We start from the raw sequence: 25,211 nt of genomic DNA on the forward strand, positions 1-25,211 counted from the left end.
TCCTTTATTTCCCCAGAGACAAGCAGCGAATGTGTCTGGTAGACGCTGATCTCCTCCACTGAGACAACATGCAGCGTGTCTAGCCATGCCAGATATACTTGTGTATGAGGTTACTGAGGGGTCATTGAGCCGCCATGTAATATCTATGTCCAGATTCTAGACCTGCAGCTATGTGGCTCAGATAACTACTCCTGTCACGTCATTATGCCATAAAACATTCCACACAACTTCTCCAACCGTCTGCTGACTTCTACAATATTTGTCTCACAGCTTTTGTATCCGGATAAAGATCTGACCAATATTAATACTACAGAGGCAAATGTGTGGGCCGATCAGCGGTGTAAAGAGGAGATTCCTACAGGTAACTGCCCAGGTGAGTAGTAACCACTAAATACAGCAGAGAGGAGTCACAGATTTTACATGGATTGGAACAGAAATTTTGCCAGTATGTGTTAGACTTGATAACTTTTCCGGGAGGGCAGTAGAATCCCCTGTTTCCTTGGTGAGATGGTAATTATGTATTATAGTCACGTCATGTTAAATTAACACAATGCAGAATGTGGAGACATAAACCCAGATAACAGAATACAGAACGTGGAGACATAGAACAAGATAACTGTCAGGACTCGAATCGGTAACTTCTTGTGCTCCAGGAGATGCCTCTGCTGATTGAGCTATTCAGCATGCTCCCCCAAGTCCTAAAACTTTGTTCCTTGTCCCTTGTCTCCTGTTGCATATTCCTAGCTCTATGTCTACCTGTCTTGGTCCACCGTGCCTTGTACCTTCCTATATAAAACTGTCCCTGTTCCCTTCTTCCTTGTGTGTTTATTGTTCTATGAGCCTTCAGCCCTTAAACCAGGTCCGACCTCTACCTGCTCAAAGAAGACGTCTCCATGTATTGACCCCTGGCTTGCTCCTGACTACATCCTTGCTTAATCATCTGTGCTGCTTGACATCTTTATGTAACGGCCGCTGATTTGCTCTTGACTACATCTCTACTTAATCCGCAGTAGCAGAATACTGAATGTGGAGACATAGTTCCAGTTAGTGGAATCCAAAAAGTGGATACATAGACCTAGATAACAGAACTTGGAGACATAGACCCATATAACTGAATATAGAGCATGGAGATATAGACCCAGATGACAGAATACAGAATGTGGGGATGTAGACCCAGATAATGGAATCAAGAATGTGGAGACATAGCTTCAGATACTAGCAATAGAACATAGAGTCGTATACCCAGATACCAGAATATAGAACGTGGAGACATCGACCCAGATACTAGAATATAGACTGTGGAGACATCGACCGAGATACCAAAATATAGACCGTGGAGACATCGATCCACATGCCAGAATATAGAACGTGGAGGCATCAACCCAGATACGAGAATATAGAATGTTGAGACATTGACCCAGATACCAGAATATAGACCGTGGAGACATCGACCCAGATACCAGAATATAGAACCTGGAGACATCGACCCAAATACCAAAATAAAGACCGTGGAGACATCGACCCACATGCCAGAATATAGCACCTGGAGACATCGACCCACATGCCAGAATATAGAACGTGGAGACATCAACCCAGATACCAGAATATAGAACGTGGAGACATCGACCCAGAATTAAGAATGTGGAGACATCGACCAAGATACCAGAATATAGAATGTCGAGACATAGATCCAGATACCAGAATATAGAACGTCGAGACATTGACCCAGATACCAGAATATAGAATGTTGAGACATTGACCCAGATACCAGAATATAGACCGTGGAGACATCGACCAAGATACCAGAATATAGAACCTGGAGACATCGACCCAAATACCAAAATATAGACCGTGGAGACATCGACCCACATGCCAGAATATAGAACGTGGAGACATCAACCCAGATACCAGAATATAGAATGTGGAGACATCGACCCAGATACCAGAATATAGAACGTGGAGACATCGACCCAGATACCAGAATATAGAACGTCGAGACATAGATCCAGATACCAGAATATAGAACGTCGAGACATTGACCCAGATACCAGAATTTAGAACGTTGAGACATTGACCCAGATACCAGAATATAGAATGTGGGGACATCGACCCAGATACCAGAATATAGAATGTCGAGACATAGATCCAGATACCATTAATAGAATATATAGACATATACCCAGATACCAGTATACAGAATGTGGAGACATCGACCCAGATACCAGAATAAAGAATGTGGAGACATCGACCCAGATAGCAGAACTTGGAGACATAGATCTTGATAACTGAATATAGATCATGGAGATATAGACCCAGAGAACAGAATACAGAACGTGGGGACTTAAACCTAGTTAACACAATGCAGAATGGGAAGACGTAGACACATATAACAGAATGCAGGTTGTGGAGACGTAGACCGAGATAACAGAATGTCGAACATGGACACATAAACCCAGTGTAGTGGTGCACTATCAGAATGACCTGAAGAGTGTGCTAGTCAGGCAGTCTGATACCGGGAAAGTAAGAGATAGGGTAACAACCTGATGGGTGTAGCAGGAAATGGTTGCATTTCAGCCAGTTCCTGCCAGAAGCAAAGGGGGAAGTTACAGCTTGGCAGTGAAGGACAGGCTGCAAGTTGAGGTCCAGTGTTAACCAGTTGGGCCTGTCACCTGGTCTGACGGAGGAAGACACCCTCCAGATGCCCCAGGGGGGGTGGTTAGTGACAGGACCCTGTGGGTTGAGAACCCTAATGCTTTTGTGGACTGTATATAATTTACATTGTTATATGCTGTGAATAAAGGTTGGCATGAGCCAGAACTAAAGAGAATCCATGTCTCTGGAGCATATTCGTGTGCAAGGTGCGCCACTTCCTGACCGTGTGGACGGCGATCCAGAGGCGAGTAATCCCTGACTGGTCACACCAGATACGAGAATATAGAACGAGGAGACCTAGACCCAGATAACAGAATACAGAATGACACCTAGACACAGATAACAGAACTTGGAGAAAGACGTAGATAACAGAATACAGAATGTGGAGATATAGTCCCAGATAATGGAATACAGAATGTGGAGACATAGACTCAGACAAATGAATACGGAACGTGGTGACATAGACCCAGATAACCGAATACGGATTGTGGAGACATAATCCCAATTAACAGAATACAGAATGTGGAGACATAGACCCAGATAACAAAATGTAGAATGTGGAGACATAGACCCAGATAACAGAATACAGAACGTGGAGACAGAACAAGATAACTGTCAGGACTCGAATCGGTAACTTCTTGTGCTCCAGGAGATGCCTCTGCTGATTGAGCTATTCAGCATGCTCCCCCAAGTCCTAAACCTTTGTTCCTTGTCCCTTGTCTCCTGTTGCATATTCCTAGCCCTATGTCTACCTGTCTTGGTCCACCGTGCCTTGTACCTTCCTATATAAAACTGTCCCTGTTCCCTTCTTCCTTGCGTGTTTATTGTTCTATGAGCTTTCAGCCCTTAAACCAGGTCCGACCTCTACCTGCTCAAAGAAGACGTCTCCATGTATTGACCCCTGGCTTGCTCCTGACTACATCCTTGCTTAATCATCTGTGCTGCTTGACATCTTTATGTAACGGCCACTGATTTGCTCTTGACTACATCTCTACTTAATCCGCAGTAGCAGAATACTGAATGTGGAGACATAGTTCCAGTTAGTGGAATCCAAAAAGTGGATACATAAACCTAGCTAACAGAACTTGGAGACATAGACCCATATAACAGAATATAGAGCATGGAGATATAGACCCAGATGACAGAATACAGAATGTGGGGATGTAGACCCAGATAATGGAATCAAGAATGTGGAGACATAGCTTCAGATACCAGCAATAGAACATAGAGTCGTAGACCCAGATACCAGAATATAGAACGTGGAGACATCGACCCAGATACTAGAATATAGACTGTGGAGACATCGACCGAGATACCAAAATATAGACCGTGGAGACATCGATCCACATGCCAGAATATAGAACGTGGAGGCATCAACCCAGATACGAGAATATAGAATGTGGAGACATCGACCCAGATACCAGAATATAGAACGTCGAGACATAGATCCAGATACCAGAATATAGAACGTCGAGACATTGACCCAGATACCAGAATTTAGAACGTTGAGACATTGACCCAGATACCAGAATATAGAATGTGGGGACATCGACCCAGATACTAGAATATAGAATGTCGAGACATAGATCCAGATACCATTAATAGAATATATAGACATATACCCAGATACCAGTATACAGAATGTGGAGACATCGACCCAGATACCAGAATAAAGAATGTGGAGACATCGACCCAGATAGCAGAACTTGGAGACATAGATCTTGATAACTGAATATAGATCATGGAGATATAGACCCAGAGAACAGAATACAGAACGTGGGGACTTAAACCTAGTTAACACAATGCAGAATGGGAAGACGTAGACACATATAACAGAATGCAGGTTGTGGAGACGTAGACCGAGATAACAGAATGTCGAACATGGACACATAAACCCAGTGTAGTGGTGCACTATCAGAATGACCTGAAGAGTGTGCTAGTCAGGCAGTCTGATACCGGGAAAGTAAGAGATAGGGTAACAACCTGATGGGTGTAGCAGGAAATGGTTGCATTTCAGCCAGTTCCTGCCAGAAGCAAAGGGGGAAGTTACAGCTTGGCAATGAAGGACAGGCTGCAAGTTGAGGTCCAGTGTTAAGCAGTTGGGCCTGTCACCTGGTCTGACGGAGGAAGACACCCTCCAGATGCCCCAGGGGGGGTGGTTAGTGACAGGACCCTGTGGGTTGAGAACCCTAATGCTTTTGTGGACTGTATATAATTTACATTGTTATATGCTGTGAATAAAGGTTGGCATGAGCCAGAACTAAAGAGAATCCATGTCTCTGGAGCATATTCGTGTGCAAGGTGCGCCACTTCCTGACCGTGTGGACGGCGATCCAGAGGCGAGTAATCCCTGACTGGTCACACCAGATACGAGAATATAGAACGAGGAGACCTAGACCTAGATAACAGAATACAGAATGTGGAGATATAGTCCTAGATAATGGAATACAGAATGTGGAGACATAGACTCAGACAAATGAATACGGAACGTGGTGACATAGACCCAGATAACCGAATACGGATTGTGGAGACATAATCCCAATTAACAGAATACAGAACGTGGAGACATCGACCCAGATAACAGAATGCAGAATGTGGAATATAGACCCAGATAACAGAATGCAGAATGTGGAGACATAGACCCAGATAACAAAATGTAGAATGTGGAGACATAGACCCAGATAACAAAATGTATAATATGGAGACATTGTGTTCTGGGAGGTTTCTGAGTCATTGTGTTCGGAGAGGATCTCAGGGTCCCAGCAGTGAATTTCTGAAATATGGGGTATATTATTTAGAAGGAAAGTTCTGCTAAAGCCATTTTATCAGGTGTATATGCAGGACATCAACTTTGAAAATGAGAAGCAGGATAAAAGTATTTACCAGCATTTTGTCCTTTTTCTTGTAATGAGTTAGAGGAAAGATTCAGATCTGCTGATACGATAGAACCCAAGCAGTGTAAATGTGGAAGTATTTCATTGGTTGAACATTTCTGTTTCTGTGTCCTCCATCTTTAGGATACATTCACAGATGGTGGATATTGGTGTGGCTCTAAGGGTGAAAACACAGGATGCAATCGGCCACACCCAAACCATGGCCACATAAATTAATGGCTAAACTGTGCGCTCATTGGCCACTGCGTGTGGGTGTAATCTGACTGTGTGCGACCAACTACACCACATCCTTCCATCCTTAACTTGTTTATCAATTAAGCATAAATACAGCACCATAACGAAGCTACTTACATAAATATAATGCCAGAACCAAACCCATAACACACATTTAGAGCCAGAACTAAACTAATAACAAATCTAACATCAGAACCAAGAAAGTAACATCAATACAGCACCATAACCATGGTCATAACATAAATACAGCATCAGAACCAAGCTCAGTACATAAATGCAGCACCAGAACCAAGCCAATAACTTAAATACAACACCAGAGCCAGGAAATATATATTTTCTCTCTATAGCTACTTTCAGACAGGTTTTCCTGTCTGACTGCAGGTCTACAGTTACCTTATTTTACTCAACACCATAATTTACTTATATACTGGCCCTACACAGTCATAGTGATTACAGTGCAGCTACTTTTAGTGATCACTGGTGATGTTGTCTGTGTTTGGAGTTATCCATATTTTGGTTTCTTCCCTCTGGCCCCAGACTGCCACTGAGATTTTTTCCAGCCATAACTTGCTTCTGCACACTCTCCACATTCTGCTACCGCAACCCATAATTCAGATCTCAGTGCCCCCCTATAGTTATAATGTAACCGCTGTGGTCCCGCTAAGTAATATTGAACCTCACTTTGGCACTTCTAAGCAAGAGTGGCCCTGCCGCGGCCCCACAAAGTAAGAGTGGCCCTGCCGCAGCCCCACTAAGTCAGAGTGCTTCTGCTGCAGCCCCACTATCTAAGAGTTCTCCTGCCGTGGAACTATTAAGTAAGAGTGCCCCTGCTGTGGCTGTACATCTGCATCCTAGAAGATATGTTGTGGTCATGAAATGAGATGCCAGATATGGGTTGTTGTCACTAGTTTGATGGTGGTAGTTAATGGGATTTATTCTGTAGCACTGACTTTTGACGGTGCTACCTTAGAAGTTTAGTGCTGGTTCTTGGCTGTCGGATGACAGTCAGGCACTTGCTATAATGCCAAAGACCAAAAAACATACAGATCTCTGGTGTTTAACTTTTTACATGCCGTGGTCAGTGCGACCTCGACATGTAAAAGACTGAAAGAGGTAGGGAGCTCCCTCTGATATTCATCAGATTCTAGGGTCCCGATGAATTGCTATGGAACCCAGAGGCTTGGATATAGCATATGGGTCTGCTAGCTACAGGGGCCTCTGGCTGAGCTTCATAGGCTTTCTAATGCACTGCTATACTGAAGTACAGCCTCTAAGGCTTATAGTGCTTACTCAAATCTCTGAGACTTATAGTTCCTGCTCTGTGTCTGCCCCTCCTTCTGCAAAAGTCTGCACAAGCAAGACAAATCTTCTGCTCACTTAGTCTTTCCTGTCTAGATTATGCTTTTGGCAGTGCAGAGACTGACTCATTCCTCTTTCTATCCTACTCGCAGTACAGAACTGTCGGTTAGAGGAGGAAGAGTCTATATCTGCACTGAGAAAAACCGCCTCCAGACTGGCAGTACTATAAGGAGCACAACAATCTTGTACTGCTTGTTCAGACTTTTGAGGAGGACCTGGTCACTACTGTTGTTAGTCGATGAATAATTAAATGTTGCTACATGGCATGCAATTGCTATGGAAATATTTATAAAGAAATGTAATAAAAAATATATTTTTAACCTTTATATTATTTAAAAATAATCAATTTTATTCTTGGCAGATGACGGTTCTGAGAGCTCAGAGGTACGTCTGATATTTGTAGATTGTAAAGCAGAAGATGTTGGTACACAAGATACATATGAAGAACCTGCCATTATCCCAGATATCCCCTCAGCTCTTCACAGCAAAGATCCATCATCTGATCCTCTTATACAGGTCCCATCTTATGATTCATCACAGACTGATGAGCAGAAGAAAATTCGAAAAAGGGGAGAACATCAAAGAGCTCACACAGGGGAGAAACCATATTCATGTACAGAATATAGGAAATGTTTTAACCAAAAATTGGATCTGATTAGAGAACAGAGAAATCACACAGGGGAGAAGCCATATTCTTGTTCAGTATGTGGGAAATGCTTTATTTGGAAATCACACCTTGATAAGCATCAGATATTTCATACAGGAGAGAAGCCTTTTTCTTGTTCAGAATGTGAGAAATGCTTTAGTTTGAAATCTGATCTTGTTAAACATTTTAGAATTCACACAGGAGAGAGACCATTTTCTTGTTCAGAATGTGGGAAAAGTTTTACTTTAAAACCAGATGTTGTTAAACATTTCAGAATTCACACAGGCGAGAAGCCATTTTCTTGTTCAAAATGTGGGAAATGTTTTTTAGATAAATCGCAACTTAGAGCACACCAGAAAGCTCACTCGGGAGAGAAGCCGCATTGTTGTTCAGTATGTGGGAAATGCTTTACTCGGAAATCAGATCTTGTTAAACATCAGAAAATTCACACAGGAGAGAAGCCATTTTCATGTTCAGAATGTGGGAAATGCTTTACTTCAAAACTGGATCTTGTAAAACATCAGAGAATTCACACAGGGGAGAAGCCGTTTTCATGTTCAGAATGTGAAAAATGCTTTACTTTGAAATCACATCTTGTTAGACATCAGAGAACTCACACAGGAGAGAAGCCATTTTCATGTACAGAATGTGGGAAATGTTTTGCAGATAAATCACGTGTTATTACACATCAGAAAACTCACACAGGAGAGAAGTCATTTCCTTGTTCTGAATGTGGGAAATGTTTTATTTGCAAATCCCATCTGGTTAGACATCACAGCTCCCACACCGGGGAAAAGCCGTTTTCTTGTTCTGAATGTGGGAAATGTTTTAATCGGAAATCCCATCTTGACAGACATCAAAGAATTCACACAAGGGAGAATCCGTATTCTTGTAGTGTTAGGTAAGTGATTTATCCATAAGCCAGGTCTGACTGTTCATCAAAAACTACTCACATCTTCTTGAAATCACTTCTTAAACTTTAAAGAATTCATACAGAGAAGTCGTCATTTTCCTTTTTGTTCCAAGTATGTTTTATTGACAAATTGTACGAGTTTAAAATATAGAGATATTTATTATTCAGCCGGATTACAATAAAGTGACATACAGCATCCACATTAGAGATGAGCGAACGTACTCGTTTCGAGTAATTACTCGATCGAGCACCGCGATTTTCGAGTACTTCCGTACTCGGGTGAAAAGATTCGGGGGGCGCCGGGGGCGGGGGGAGGCGTGGCGGAACAGGGGGTAGCAGCGGGGAACAGGGGGGAGCCCTCTCTCTTTCCCTCTCCCCCGCACCCCCCACTGCAACCCCCCACTCACCCACGGCGCCCCCCGAATCTTGTCGCCCGATTACGGAAGTACTCAAAAATCGCGGTGCTCGGGCGGAAAAGGAGCGTGGCCGAGTAGGTTCGCTCATCTCTAATCCACATATATCATAAATGAGCGCACTGTTAAATCAGTACGGAGGAGTTAATTTAGAATGAGACTTAACAATTTTTCCAGCTTTATGGTGAAAAAAATTTAAATAAAAGCTCCTTCGTTGGGCTACCTGTGACCGTGTGCATTTTACTGCCTGGCTGCTGGGAGTTGTAGTGCCTGACTATTACCCAGCTAGGCCTTTTTGCAGCCTTGCGTACAATTTTTTTCTGGCTGCAGTTTGCGTTACATGACCGCTGTCAGCCTCCAACTGCACGCAAATAATTTCATAATTTTTTACACCGCTCTGTGTGTGCCGTCAACTTCACGCACAGCGTGTGGCGACAGCCCCTGATAAAGGGAAAGTCATATACACGCTATATAGCCTGTATTTTGTTGCAAAAAAATGTAAATACAAGCTCCTTTGTTGGGCTACCTCTGACCGTGTGCATTTTACTGCCTGGCTGCTGGGAGTTGTAGTGAATCACTATTGCATGGTTAGGCCTGTTTGCAGCCTTCCTTATTCATTGTTTCTGCCTGGAGTTAGCGTAACATAACCGCTGTCAGCGTGAAAGTGTACGCCAATAATTCCATAATTTTTTACACCGCTCTGTGTGTGCCGTCAACTTCATGCACAGTGTACGGCCACAGCCCCTGAGAGAGGGAAAGTCATATACACGCTATATAGCCTGTATTCTTTTTCAAAAAAAATTTAAGAAAAGCTCCTTCGTTGGGCTACCTCTGACCGTGTGCATTTTACTGCCTGGCTGCAGGGAGTTGTAGTGAATCACTATTGCATGGCTAGGCCTGTTTGCAGCCTTCCTTATTCATTGTTTCTGCCTGGAGTTAGCATTACATAACCACTGTCAGCCGCCAACTGTACGCCAATAATTCCATAATTATTCACACCGCTCTGTGACTGCTCTATTCGTAATACACCATGCTGAGGGGTAGGGGTAGGGCTATAAGACGTGGACGTGGACGCGGGCGAGGACACGGAGGTCCAAGTGAGGGTGTGGGCACAGGCCGAGTTCCTGGTCCAGGTAAATCGCAGCTGGCTGCTGCGGGATTAGGAGAGAGGCACGTTTCTGGAGTCCCCAGCTTCATATCACAATTTTTGGGTCCACGTGGTAGACCTTTATTACAAACAGAGCGGTGTGAGCAGGTTCTGTCGTGGATGGCAGAAAATGCATCCAGCGATGGATCGACCACCCAGTCTTCAACGCCGTCCACTGCTGCAACTCTGAATCCTCTCGCTGCTGCTCCTCCTTCCTCCCAGCCTCCTTACTCCATGAAAATGACACATTCTGATGAGCAGACAGACTCCCAGGAACTGTTCTCGGGCCCCTGCCTTGATTGGGAAAAAATGGTTCCTCTCTCACCTGAGGAGTTTATCGTGACCGATGCCCAACCTTTGGAAAGTTCCCGGGGTCCGGGTGATGAGGCTGGGGACTTACAGCAACTGTCTCAAGAGCTTTCAGTGGGTGAGGAGGACGATGATGATGAGACACAGTTGTCTATCTGTGAGGTAGTAGTAGGGGCAGTAAGTCCAAGGAGGAGTGCACAGAGTATTCGGAGGAAGAGCAGCTGGACGATGAGGTGACTGACCCCACCTGGTGTGATAAGCCAACTGAGGACAGGTCTTCAGAGGGGTAGCCAAGTGCAGCAGCAGGACAACTTGGAAGAGGCAGTGCGGTGGCCAGGGGTAGAGGCAAGGCCAGAGCGAAGACTCCACCAACTGTTTCCCAAAGCACCCCCTCACACCAAGCCACCCTGCAGAGGCCTAGGTCTTCAAAGGTGTGGATATTTTTCAGTGAGAGCGCGGACAACCGCCGCACAGTGGTGTGCACCTGTGTCGCGCCAAGATCAGCCGGGGAACCACCAGTACCAGCCTCACCACCGCCAGCATGCGCAGGCATATGATGGCCAAGCACCCCACAAGGTGGGACGAAGGCCGTTCACTGCCTCCGGGTCGCACCACTGCCTCTCCCCATGTGCCCCAACCTGCCACTCAGATCCAACTCCCCTCTCAGGACACAGGCACGAGCGCCTCCCGGCCTGCACCCACACCCTCCCCTCCACTGTCCTCGGCCCCATCCAGCAATGTCTCACAGCGCAGTGTCCAGCTGTCGCTAGCGCAAGCGTTGGAGCGCAAGCGCAAATACACCACCGCGCACCCGCACGCTCAAGCATTAATCTTGCACATTGCCAAATTGATCAGCCTGGAGTTGCTGCCGTACAGGCTTGTGGAAACGGAGGCTTTCAAAAACATGATGGTGTCGGTGGTCCCACGCTACTTGGTCCCCAGTCGCCGCTATTTTTCTCAGTGTGCTGTCCCAGCCCTACACCAGCCCGTCTCGCGCAACATCAATCGTGCCCTCACCAACGCGGTTTCTGGGAAGGTCCACTTAACCACGGACACGTGGACAAGTACTGGCGGGCAGGGCCACTATATCTCCCTGACGGCACATTGGGTGAATTTGGTGGAGGCTGGGACTGAGTCAGAGCCTGGGACCGCACACGTCCTACCCACACCCAGAATAGTGGGTCCTTCCTCGGTTCTGGTATCTGCGGCGGTCTATGCCACCTCCTCTAAACCCTTCCCCTCCTCCTCCTCCTACACAACCTCTACCTCTACCAATTAAGAAACGTGAGCAGCACGTCGCCAGCAGTCGGTGTGGCGCGGCACAACAGCGGTGGGCAAGCGTCAGCAGGTCGTGCTGAAACTACTGAGCCTAGGTGACAAGAGGCACACGGCCCCTGAGCTGTTGCAGGGTCTGACGGAGCAGACCGACCTCTGGCTTTCGCCACTGAGCCTCCAACCGGGCATGGTCGTGTGTGACAATGGCCGTAACCTGGTGGCGGCTCTGCAGCTTGGCAGCCTCACACACGTGCCATGTCTGGCCCACGTCTTCAATCTGGTGGTTCAGCGTTTTCTGAAAAACTACCCGCACTTATCTGACCTGCTCGGCAAGGTGCGCCGCGTCTGCACACATTTCCACAAGTTCACCACGGACGCTGCCACTCTGCGGACCCTGCAACATCGGTGTAATCTGCCAGAGCACCGGCTGCTGTGCGACGTGCCCACATGGTGGAATTCTACGCTCCACATGTTGGCCAGGCTGTATGAGCAGCGTAGAGCAATAGTGGAATACCAACTCCAACATGGGCGGCGTAGTGGGAGTCAGCCTCCCCAATTCTTTGCCGAGGAGTGGGCCTGGATGGCAGACATCTGCCACGTCCTCAGAAACTTTGAGTAGTCTACCCAGATGGTGAGCGGCGATGCTGCAATCATTAGAGTCACCATTCCTCTTCTATGTCTGCTGAGACGCTTTGCGGTCGGAACAGGAGACGGGGGGAGAGAGTATGTCGCTTGATAGTCAGCACCCTGATGTCTATTTCTCAGCGCGTTTTGGAGCAGGAGGAGGAGGACGAGGGGGAAGAGACAGCTGGGCCTACTGCAAAGGGTACCCATGCTGCTTGCCTCTCATCTGTTCTGCGTGTTTGGGCTGTGGAGGAGGATCCTTAAAGGGATCTTTCTAGTGAGGACAGCGATGTGTTGCGTACTGCTACCCTGGCACACATGGCTGACTTCATGTTAGGCTGCCTTTCTCGTGACCCTCGCGTTAGATGCATTCTGGCCAACACGGATTGCTGGGTGTACACCCTGCTCGACCCATGGTATAAGGAGAACCTTTCCACTCTCATTCCCGAAGAGGAAAGGCCTTTGCCAGCTTTATGGCTCCCCAGCAAGACTGCGTCACCACTCCACAGTCAAGGCTGAGTCGGAGGGGGCACTGTAAAAAGATGGTGAGGGAGTACGTAGCCGATCATACCACCGTCCTTCGTTATGCCTTTGCTCCATACAACTACTGGGTGTCAAAGCTGGACACGTGGCACGAACTTGCGCTGTATGCCCTGGAGGTGCTTGCTTGCCCTGCCACTAGCGTCTTGTCAGAGAGGGTGTTTAGTGCAGCTGGAGGAATCATCACGGACAAGCGTACCCGCCTGTCAACTGCCAGTGCCGACATGCTTACACTCATAAAGATGAACAAAGCCTGGATTTCCCCAGACTTCTCTTCTCCACCGGCGGAGAGCAGCGGAACCTAAAGATTCTTTTCACTGCAACCGCAGATAAAAGCACTCTTCTCTATCACCGGGATAATGGGGCATTTATCTTTAACAAAATGCCTCTGACATTAGTCCTCCTCCTGCTACTCCTCCTCCAGAAACAACATGTCATCGCGCTGAACGGCCAATTTTTCTGTGGCCCAAAAGGCTCATCTACATCTACCAATGTTTTTTACAAGTTTCAAAAGTATTGATACTTTAACATGAACCAATTTTTTTCAACAGGGCTGCCTCGAGGCTTTGTTACAAATTAAGCAACAGCGAGCTGTATCTTTCAAAAAATGTTTATGGGTTTCACCTGCCCTCTCGGTTGATACATTTTTCAGAGGTACACTTATTTTTCGGGCCCACGCCTACACTCTTATCCAACTAATTATTCCAGCCTTCGTCTATGCTCATTGTACCCCAATGTTTCAGAGGTTGGCCTATACTATTACTACAGAAATTTTACTGGGGTCTGCCTGCCTATACTTCTGCTACACGAAAGTTACAGGGGTCTGCCTATACTGCTGCTACAAAAATGTTGCAGGGATCTGCCTATACTTCTGCCACGTAAGTGTTACAGGGGTCTGCTTATACTGCTGCCACAAGGATGTTACTGGGGTCTGCCTATACAGCTGCCACTTAAATGTTACAGGGGTCTGCCTATACTTCTGCTACAAGAATGTTACAGAGGTCTGCCTATATTGCTGCTACAAGAATCTTACTGGGGTCTGCCTATACTGCTGCCGCTTAAATGTTACAGGGGTCTGCCTATACTTCTGCTGCAGAAATGTTACTGGATTCTGTCTATACTGTTACTACAGAAATGTTGCAGGGGTCTGCGTATAGTTCTGCTACAAAAATGGTTCTGGGGTCTGCCTATACTGCTGCCACTTAAATTTTACAGGGGTTTGCCTATACTGCTGCAACATGGATGTTACTAGGGTCTGCCTATACTGCTGCTACAAGAATCTTACTGGGGTCTGCCTATGCTGCTGCCGCTTAAATGTTACAGGGGTCTGCCTATAATTCTGCTGCAGAAATATTACTGGAATCTGTCTATACTGTTACTACAGAAATGTTACAGGGGTCTGCGTATAATTCTGCTACAAAAATGGTTCTGGGGTCTGCCTATACTGCTGCCACTTAAATTTTACAGGGGTTTGCCTATACTGCTGCAACAAGGATGTTACTGAGGTCTGCCTATACTGCTGCCACTTAAATGTTACAGGGATCTGCGTATACTTCTGCTACAAAAATGTTACAGGGGTCTGGCTATACTGCTGTCATGTAAATTTTACAGGGGTTTGCCTATACTGCTGCCACAAGGATGTTACTGGGGTCTGCCTATCCTTCTGCTACAGAAATGTTACTGGGATCTGTCTATACTGTTACCACAGAAATGTTACAGGGGTCTGTGTACACTTCTGCTACAAAAATGGTACTGGGATCAGCCTGTGCTTCTGCTACATAAATGTTACAGGGGTTTGCTTATACTGCTGCTACAGAAACATTACTGGGGTCTGCCTATATTTCTACAGGAATGGTACTGGGGTCTGCCTATACTGCTGCTACAAAAATGGTAATGGGGTCTGCCTATGCTTCTGCTACATAAATGTTACAGGGGTCTGCTTATACTGCTGCGACAGAAATGTTACTGGGGTCTGCCTATACTGCTGCCACGTAAATGTTCCAGGGGTCTGCCTCTACTTCTGCTACAAGAATGTTACAGGGGTCTGCCTTTACTTCTACAGAAATGGTACAGGGATCTGCTTATACTGCTGCTACAGACATGTTACAGGGGTCTGCCTATGTTTCTGCTACATAAATGTTACAGGGGTCTGCTTATACTGCTGTGACAGAAATGTTACTGGGGTCTGCCTATACTGCTGCCACGTAAATGTTCCAGGGGTCTGACTCTACTTCTGCTACAAGAATGTTACAGGGGTCTGCCTATACTTCTGCCACGTAAATGTTACAGGGATCTGCCTATATTACTGCTACAAAAATCTTACTGGGGTCTGCCTATACTGCTGCCGCTTAAATGTTACAGGGGTCTGCCTATAATTCTGCTGCAGAAATATTACTGGAATCTGTCTATACTGTTACTGGAGAAATGTTACAGGGGTCTGCGTATACTTCTGCTACAAAAATGGTTCTGTGGTCTGCCTATACTGCTGCCACTTAAATTTTACAGGGGTTTGCCTATACTGCTGCAACAAGGATGTTACTAGGGTCTGCCTATACTGCTGCCACGTAAATGTTACAGGGGTCTGCCTCTACTTCTGCTACAAGAATGTTACAGGGGTCTGCCTTTACTTCTACAGAAATGTTACAGGGATCTGCTTATACTGCTGCTACAGACATGTTACAGGGGTCTGCCTATGTTTCTGCTACATAAATGTTACAGGGGTCTGCTTATACTGCTGTGACAGAAATGTTACTGGGGTCTGCCTATACTGCTGCCACGTAAATGTTCCAGGGGTCTGACTCTACTTCTGCTACAAGAATGTTACAGGGGTCTGCCTATACTTTTGCCACGTAAATGTTACAGGGATCTGCCTATATTACTACTACAAAAATCTTACTGGGGTCTGCCTATACTGCTGCCGCTTAAATGTTACAGGGGTCTGCCTATAATTCTGCTGCAGAAATATTACTGGAATCTGTCTATACTGTTACTGGAGAAATGTTACAGGGGTCTGCGTATACTTCTGCTACAAAAATGGTTCTGGGGTCTGCCTATACTGCTGCCACTTAAATTTTACAGGGGTTTGCCTATACTGCTGCAACAAGGATGTTACTAGGGTCTGCCTTTACTGCTGTCACTTAAATGTTACAGGGGTCTGCGTATACTTCTGCTACAAAAATGTTACAGGGGTCTGGCTATACTGCTGCCACGTAAATTTTACAGGGGTTTGCCTATACTGCTGCCACAAGGATGTTACTGGGGTCTGCCTATCCTTCTGCTACAGAAATGTTACTGGGATCTGTCTATACTGTTACCACAGAAATGTTACAGGGGTCTGCGTACACTTCTGCTACAAAAATGGTACTGGGATCAGCCTGTGCTTCTGCTACATAAATGTTACAGGGGTTTGCTTATACTGCTGCTACAGAAACATTACTGGGGTCTGCCTATATTTCTACAGGAATGGTACTGGGGTCTGCCTATACTGCTGCTACAAAAATGGTAATGGGGTCTGCCTATCCTTCTGCTACATAAATGTTACAGGGGTCTGCTTATACTGCTGCAACAGAAATGTTACTGGGGTCTGCCTGTACTGCTGCCACGTAAATGTTACAGGGGTCTGCCTCTACTTCTGCTACAAGAATGTTACAGGGGTCTGCCTTTACTTCTAAAGAAATGGTACAGGGATCTGCTTATACTGCTGCTACAGACATGTTACAGGGGTCTGCCCATGTTTCTGCTACATAAATGTTACAGGGGTCTGCTTATACTGCTGTGACAGAAATGTTACTGGGGTCTGCCTATACTGCTGCCACGTAAATGTTCCAGGGGTCTGACTCTACTTCTGCTACAAGAATGTTACAGGGGTCTGCCTATACTTCTGCCACGTAAATGTTACAGGGATCTGCCTATATTACTGCTACAAAAATCTTACTGGGGTCTGCCTATACTGCTGCCGCTTAAATGTCACAGGGGTCTGCCTATAATTCTGCTGCAGAAATATTACTGGAATCTGTCTATACTGTTACTGCAGAAATGTTACAGGGGTCTGCGTGTACTTCTGCTACAAAAATGGTTCTGGGGTCTGCCTATACTGCTGCCACTTAAATTTTACAGGGGTTTGCCTATACTGCTGCCACAAGGATGTTACTATGTTCTGCCTATACTGCGGCCACAAGGATGTTACAGGGGTCTGCCTATACTGCTGCTACTTAAATGTTAGAGGGGTCTGCCTATACTTCTGCCATGTAAATGTTACAGGGGTTTGCCTATACTGCTGCAACAAGGATGTTACTGGGGTCTGCCTATACTGCTGCCACTTAAATGTTACAGGGGTCTGCGTATTCTTCTGCTACAAAAATGTTACAGGGGTCTGCCTATACTGCTGCCACGTAAATTTTACAGGGGTTTGCCTATACTGCTGCCACAAGGATGTTACTTGGGTCTGCCTATCCTTCTGCTACAGAAATATTACTGGGACCTGTCTGTACTGTTACCACAGAAATGTTGCAGGGGTCTGCGTACACTTCTGCTACAAAAATGGTACTAGGATCTGCCTGTGCTTCTGCTACATAAATGTTACAGGGGTTTGCTTATACTGCTGCTACAGAAACATTACTGGGGTTTGCCTATATTTCTACAGAAATGGTACTGAGGTCTGCCTATACTGCTGCAACAAAAATGGTACTGGGGTGTGCCTATGCTTCTGCTACATAAATGTTACAGGGATCTGCTTATCCTGCTGCGACAGAAATGTTACTGGGGTCTGCCTATACTGCTGCTATGTAAATGTTCCAGGGGTCTGCCTCTACTTCTGCTACAAGAATGTTACAGGGGTCTGCCTATACTGCTGCCACTTAAATGTTACAGGGGTCTGCCTATACTTCTGCCACGTAAATGTTACAGGGGTCTGCCTATATTGCTGCTATGTAAATGTTCCAGGGGTCTGCCTCTACTTCTGCTACAAGAATGTTACAGGGGTCTATACTGCTGCCTATACTGCTGCCACAAGGATGCTACTGGGGTATGCCTATACTTCTGCTACAGAAATGTTACTGGGATCTGTCTATACTGTTACTACAGAAATGTTACAGGGGTCTGCATATACTTCTGCTACAAAAATGTTACTGGGGTCTGCCTATACTGCTGCCACTTAAATTTTACAGGGGTTTGCCTATACTGCTGCCACAAGGATGTTACTGGGGTCTGCCTATACTGCTGAAACTGACATTTTACAGGGGTTTGCCTATACTGCTGCCACAAGCATGTTACTGGGGTCTGCCTATACTGCTGCTACAAAAATAGTACTGGGGTCTGCCTATATTTCTACAGAAATGGTACTGAGGTCTGCCTATACTGCTGCTACAAAAATGGTACTGGGGTGTGCCTATGCTTCTGCTACATAAATGTTACAGGGATCTGCTTATCCTGCTGCGACAGAAATGTTACTGGGGTCTGCCTATACTGCTGCTATGTAAATGTTCCAGGGGTCTGCCTCTACTTCTGCTACAAGAATGTTACAGGGGTCTGCCTATACTTCTGCCACGTAAATGTTACAGGGGTCTGCCTATATTGCTGCTATGTAAATGTTCCAGGGGTCTGCCTCTACTTCTGCTACAAGAATGTTACAGGGGTCTATACTGCTGCCTATACTGCTGCCACAAGGATGCTACTGGGGTATGCCTATACTTCTGCTACAGAAATGTTACTGGGATCTGTCTATACTGTTACTACAGAAATGTTACAGGGGTCTGCATATACTTCTGCTACAAAAATGTTACTGGGGTCTGCCTATACTGCTGCCACTTAAATTTTACAGGGGTTTGCCTATACTGCTGCCACAAGGATGTTACTGGGGTCTGCCTATACTGCTGCTACAAAAATAGTACTGGGGTCTGCCTATATTTCTACAGAAATGGTACTGAGGTCTGCCTATACTGCTGCTACAAAAATGGTACTGGGGTGTGCCTATGCTTCTGCTACATAAATGTTACAGGGATCTGCTTATCCTGCTGCGACAGAAATGTTACTGGGGTCTGCCTATACTGCTGCTATGTAAATGTTCCAGGGGTCTGCCTCTACTTCTGCTACAAGAATGTTACAGGGGTCTGCCTATACTTCTGCCACGTAAATGTTACAGGGGTCTGCCTATATTGCTGCTATGTAAATGTTCCAGGGGTCTGCCTCTACTTCTGCTACAAGAATGTTACAGGGGTCTATACTGCTGCCTATACTGCTGCCACAAGGATGCTACTGGGGTATGCCTATACTTCTGCTACAGAAATGTTACTGGGATCTGTCTATACTGTTACTACAGAAATGTTACAGGGGTCTGCATATACTTCTGCTACAAAAATGTTACTGGGGTCTGCCTATACTGCTGCCACTTAAATTTTACAGGGGTTTGCCTATACTGCTGCCACAAGGATGTTACTGGGGTTTGCCTATACTGCTGAAACTGACATTTTACAGGGGTTTGCCTATACTGCTGCCACAAGCATGTTACTGGGGTCTGCCTATACTGCTGCTACAAAAATAGTACTGGGGTCTGCCTATACTGCTGCCACTTAAATTTTACAGGGGTCTGCTTATACTGCTGCTACAAAAATGGTATTAGGGTCTGCCTATGTTTCTGCTACATAAATGTTACAGGGGTCTGCTTATACTGCTGATACAGAAATGTTACAGGGATCTCTCTATATTGTTACTACAGAAATGTTACAGGGGTCTGCGTATACTTCTGCAAAAAAAATGTTACTGGGGTCTGCCTATACTGCTGCCACTTAAATTTTACAGGGGTTTGCCTATACTGCTGCCACAAGGATGTTACAGGGGTTCGCCTATACTGCTGCCACGTAAATTCTACAGGTGTTTGCCTATACTGCTGCCACAAGAATGTTACTGGTGTCTGCCTATACTTCTGCTACAGAAATGTTACTGGGATCTGTCTAGTGTTACTACAGAAATGTTACAGGGGTCTGCGTGCACTTCTGCTACAAAAATGGTACTGGGTCTGCCTATGCTTCTGCTACATAAATGTTACAGGGGTCTGCTTATATTGCTGCGAAAGAAATGTTACTGGGGTCTGCCTTTACTTCTACAGAAATGGTACAGGGATCTGCTTATACTGCTGCTACAGACATGTTACAGGGGTCTGCCTATGCTTCTGCTACATAAATGGTACAGTGATCTGCTTATACTGCTGCTACAGAAATGTTACAGGGGTCTGCGTATACTGCTGCTACACAAATGTTATATGGGTCTGCCTATACTGCTGCTAGAAAAATGTTACAGGGGTCTGCCTATACTGCTGCTACAGAAATGTTACAGGGGTCTGCCAATACTGCTGCTACAGAAATGTTACAGGGGGTCTGCGTATACTTCTGCTCCATAAATGTTACTGGGGTCTGCCTATACTTCTGGTACGTAAATGGTACAGGGGTCTGCCTATACTTCTGCTACAGAAATGTTACAGGGGTCTGCCTATACTTCTGCTAATGAAATGTTACTGGGGTCTGTCTATGCTGTTACTAAAGAAATGTTACTGGAGTCTCCCTAGACTTCTGCAACATAACTGTTACTGGGGTCAGCTTATACCTTTGCTACAGGAATATTACAGGGGTCTGTGTATACTATGGGTGCACTAAGTCTTCCCATCGCGGTGTTCTACCTATCTGGCCCCCCAAAAAACCCAGACTGACTAGGGCATGGAGTGTAGGCCAAAGCCAACATGTATTTTTCTCGCGTTACCACAGCTATCTGGGGCACTGCAATGGGATTTCTTTGTGTACCGTCTGTGGGTTCCTGGGAGCCACCCATGCTGTGGGTGCACACAGACTTCCCATAGCGGAGTTGTACCTGCCTGGCACTTTTAAGAAAACCCAGACTGACTAGGGCATGGAGTGTGGGCCGACGCCAACATGTATTTTCTCTCACGTAACCTCAGCTACCCGGGGCACTGCAATGGGATTTCTTTGTGTACCGTCTGTGGGTTCCTGGGAGCCACCCATGCTGTGGGTGCACACAAACTTCCCATTGAGGTGTTTTACCTGTCTGTCCCCAAAACACTGACTGACTTGGGTAGGGTGCAGAGTGCAGATGGTTTACCCCTTGCGTTGTCGATGAGGTATCTGACACCCAAACAATGAGTAGTGTGTGGACACATGGAGTCCACATTGCTATGTCACTTGCAGCACCTTGGACCACACAAGGCGTTTGCTGGGACAGAGGCAGACCCAGGGCCCGCTCACATACTTCCCACACAGAGTATTGCTGCATTGTGGAGATGTGTAGAAGTGCTGGGCTGGCACCTGAGTCCCCTTTATGCCCACGTTTGCAGCTCCCAGGAATGGAATGAAGATCGAACGTCAATTTCTCATTGATTCTCTACAGCATTGTGGGCTATCGCCCCGCCCCTTTTAAAGAGGGTCGCTACCTGGCCCTGCCAACCCTCTGCAGTGTGTGCCTCCGCTTCCTCCTCATGGCAGACGCACTTATAAATAGACATGAAGGTGATGTGGCTATGGGGCCAGCGTGTGGCATGAGGGCAGCTGAAGGGTGCGCAGGGACACTTTTGTGTGCACTGTGGACGCTGGGTCGTGCGGGGGGGTTGGGCAGCATGTAACCCAGGAGAGGAGGCAGCGGTGTGTCCCGCAGGCAGTGATTGTGCTTGGTTGGAGGTAGTGTGGTGCTTAGCTAAGGTGTGCCTTGCTAATGAGGGTTTCTCCGAAGTAAAAAGTGTTGTCGGAAGGGGGGGGGGGGCATTCTTGCCGCTATTGTGGCTTAATAGTGAGACCTGGGAACCTGAGATGCAGCCGTGCATGTTGCCCCTCTCCTGCCCTATCCGTTTCTGTGTCGTTTCCATCACTTTCGTAGGTTTTCCAGATTTTCACCAATGAAAACCTTAGTGAGCATCGGCGATATACAAAAATGCTCGGGTCGCCCATTGACTTCAATGGGGTTCGTTACTCGAAACGAACCCTCGAACATCGCGGAAAGTTCGACTCGAGTAACGAGCACCCGAGCATTTTGGTGCTCACTAGAGATGAGCGTACGTACTCGGTAAGGCCGATTTCGCAATCGAACACCGCGATTTTCGAATACTTCACTACTCGGGTGAAAAGATTCGGGGGGCGCCGTGGGTGAGCGGGGGGTTGCAGAGGGGAGTGGGGGGGGGAGAGGGAGAGAGAGCTCCCACGTGTTCCGCGCTGCTACCCCCCCGCTCCACCACGCCACGCCCCGCCCCCCGGCGACCCCCGAATCTTTTCACCCGAGTAGTGAAGTACTCGAAAATCGTGGTGCTTGATTGCGAAATCGGCCTTACCGAGTACGTTCGCTCATCTCTAGTGCTCACTCATCTCTAATATTAACCCCTTAGTGACGCCGCCTGTTTTGGATGTAAGAACACAATATTTTTAGGTGTATTTTCATTTCTAGTGTTCAAAAGCCTTAACTTTTTTTACTGACACGGCCGTATGCGGACTGTTCTTTGCGTCACGAGCTGTAGTATTTATTGTATGGTTTTCATATCACAGATTTTATAACTTTTAACCCTTTCCAGTCCACTGTCTGACCTGCGAAGACATTATGATTTCAGGCTGTACAGCTCCGATGTTGGAATATATTTGTCGGGGTTCTCTTACTGTATATTGCCAGCCTCTCTGCTGTCGGAGCCTATCCAAGGTGTCACCTCATGCAGTACTGGCTTTAGCCAGCAGATAGCGCTGTTGTATAACAGCAGAAAAAGTGTAAGCCCCCTAAGAAAACCAGGATACAAACTGGACTGGAAAGGGTTAACACATTTTTTGGAAGCAGGGAGAAAAAAACTGCTCAATTCTGCCATGGTTTTTTAAAATTTCTTTCACAGCGTGATTTGTACCGCACGAGGGCGCAGTCACACCGATGTTTTTACGCACGTAAAAATGTTTGCACTGCGTTCGTCAAAAAAGAATCGCACCTCCAAAAGATAGAACATGCGGGTGACAATGGACGTGGTTACGGGTTTTTTCTGATGCGTAAAAACGCCCGTGTGACTGAGCCCTAAGTGACATGATACTTTTTTACAAGCAGGTTGGTGCAATTATGACATTAAAAAATGATATATCTTGATTTAGGTTTTTCTACTTCTCTCTTTTTTCTTTTGTAATTTATATTTTTATTTGCATCGCTGCATTCAAAGTCAAAGAAACTTTTTTATTTTTGCATCTAGGGAGGTTCAAGGATCTGTGATGATGTCGTGCCCATGTGACCAGGCTCTTGTGTGGGAGGAGCCATTGTGATTTCAACCTAACTGTGGATCATGTGATCCCTGACTCCTCCCAGACAATGCTGATCACGTGATGATGACATCATCAGAGGTCCTGTAAGCACACGGCTGCTGTCCGGCTCTGTGGGTGGAGGTCTGTTTGTCCCTCATGTCAGGACCACAGGAGCCGCTTATTAACATATTTTAGTACCTGCAGGTTGGAATGCTATAACATTTTTTTCCCTTCATTTATTCTAACATTTTGTGTCATTTTATGGTTTGTGAGGTACTGAGGGGGCGTAGTAGTGGATGGTCGCTACGTCGCCCCTAGGTTCCGGTATTATGCATAAGGGGACTGGAGGAAGGTCATGTCCCGCTGTTGGAGATGTAAGAAACCAGGAGCGTAATGTGGTCTTCAGCAAGCAGTTGCTGGAGATCTGTTCTTTAAAAGTATCTGGGCCTGTTTTTTTTGGAATGGATGTCAGGTTGGTAGTGGGGCCATCCATTCCACCTCCTCCACTCCAGGGTGTGGGCGAGTTCAATCGGCCCAGGTGCTGAGGCTGAGCCAGCAGGGGGAGATGGCGGCTGGACTCTGTCAGCCTGTGATATACTGGCTAGAGATCAAAGCCCTGCTGTGTGGTGCACCTGCTACGCGAGCCCTGGACAGGCTAGGACCGCCTGATATCCACGTATTGGACTATTATTTTGTGCCTGAAGCTAAGGCGGAATTTGTGTTTTGTGATTTTGCTGGACTGAAATACATGCAGGCCCCACCGGCCCTTGGACTTTATCTTCGTGTTTCCTTCTGTGACTGCCGCCAACCCGCACTCTACCGAGCTGTCCTCCCACATATGGTGTTTCAGATGCGGGCAAGGAATTAACACCGGCGGCTAACACTGCATGTGCTGGGTAAAAGCCGCTGGTGCCCTATCTAAGAAGACTGCTGCCATGGAGGACCTGGTGCGACAGCTGGTGCAGATTTGTTTACAGCAACAAAATGCCCAGGCAGAGGCAAGGCAGATGCAACAAGAGACTAATCGCCTCCTAATGGAGCAAATGGCAACACTGCGAGAGGCGGTGGTATTACAACGGACTGCGGTCACAGCAACTCAGAGCACCCACCCCCAAGGGGCCCAAGGGGGACAACCATCCGCAAGGGCCTCGGTGCAAGCTGCGCTGCAGAAGATGACTGCCGCAGATGACGTGGAAGCCTGCCTTCATGTCTTCGAGAGGATTGCAGAACGAGAAGGGCTGCCCATTGACCAATGGGCAGATGTTGTGGCCCCTTTTCTGTCAGGGGAGGCCCAAAAGGCCTATTACGACCTGAGTGAATTGGACTCCCGTAACTACGCCAAACTGAGGGCTGAAATCCTGGCACGACTGGGAATGACCATACAGGTGCGTGCAGGCCGGGTACATGTCTGGAGGTACTCGGAGAGCCTACCAACGCGGTCCCAAATGCATGACTTAATACACCTGGTCTCCAAGTGGCTTCAGCCAGAGGACTGCACTCCTGTGCAAATGGTGGAGAGGATCGTCTTGGATATCTTCCACCGTTCCTTGCCACCTGCGGTACAGCATTGGGTGGGACAGGCTGGGACGACTGACGCCAACCACCTCATGAACCTGGTTGAGAGGTATTGCGCCACAGAGGAACTGTTAGAAGCCTCTACGAGACAGGGCGGTGACAGAGAGGCAAAGGGTTCCCGTGAAGATGGTAAGACTGTACCATGTTCTGCTCCCAGGGGGCCTGTGTGGATGAAGGGAGGGGGCGAGCCAGCGGTTGGCCCACATCAGGGCACTCGAGAGCGGGACCCCGGACGCCTACAGTGCTGGCGGTGCTACAAATAGGGTCATGTTGCGACACACTGCCCGCTAGGCTCCGAGCCTATGGACTGCAGCTCCAGGCGGAGAGTCTCCCTGTACGCACGCCCCGCTCTAGCCGCCGAAAACCGCAGGTAT

At 46.8% G+C, this 25,211-nt stretch overlaps 1 protein-coding gene across 1 annotated transcript in view; it reads left to right on the top strand.

Moving 5' to 3' along the window:
* Window positions 1-25,211, top strand: part of LOC136628698 (zinc finger protein 850-like) — a 65,315-nt gene that overhangs the window by 6,643 nt on the left and 33,461 nt on the right. The window contains exons 7-9 of the mRNA XM_066604802.1: window positions 271-373; window positions 7,501-8,688; window positions 24,166-24,966. Coding sequence (XP_066460899.1) covers window positions 271-373; window positions 7,501-8,688; window positions 24,166-24,966 — 2,092 coding nt within the window. The remainder of the gene's footprint in view (window positions 1-270; window positions 374-7,500; window positions 8,689-24,165; window positions 24,967-25,211) is intronic.

This window comes from Eleutherodactylus coqui, chromosome 5 (genome assembly GCF_035609145.1).
Source record: "Eleutherodactylus coqui strain aEleCoq1 chromosome 5, aEleCoq1.hap1, whole genome shotgun sequence".
NCBI lineage: Eukaryota > Metazoa > Chordata > Amphibia > Anura > Eleutherodactylidae > Eleutherodactylus > Eleutherodactylus coqui.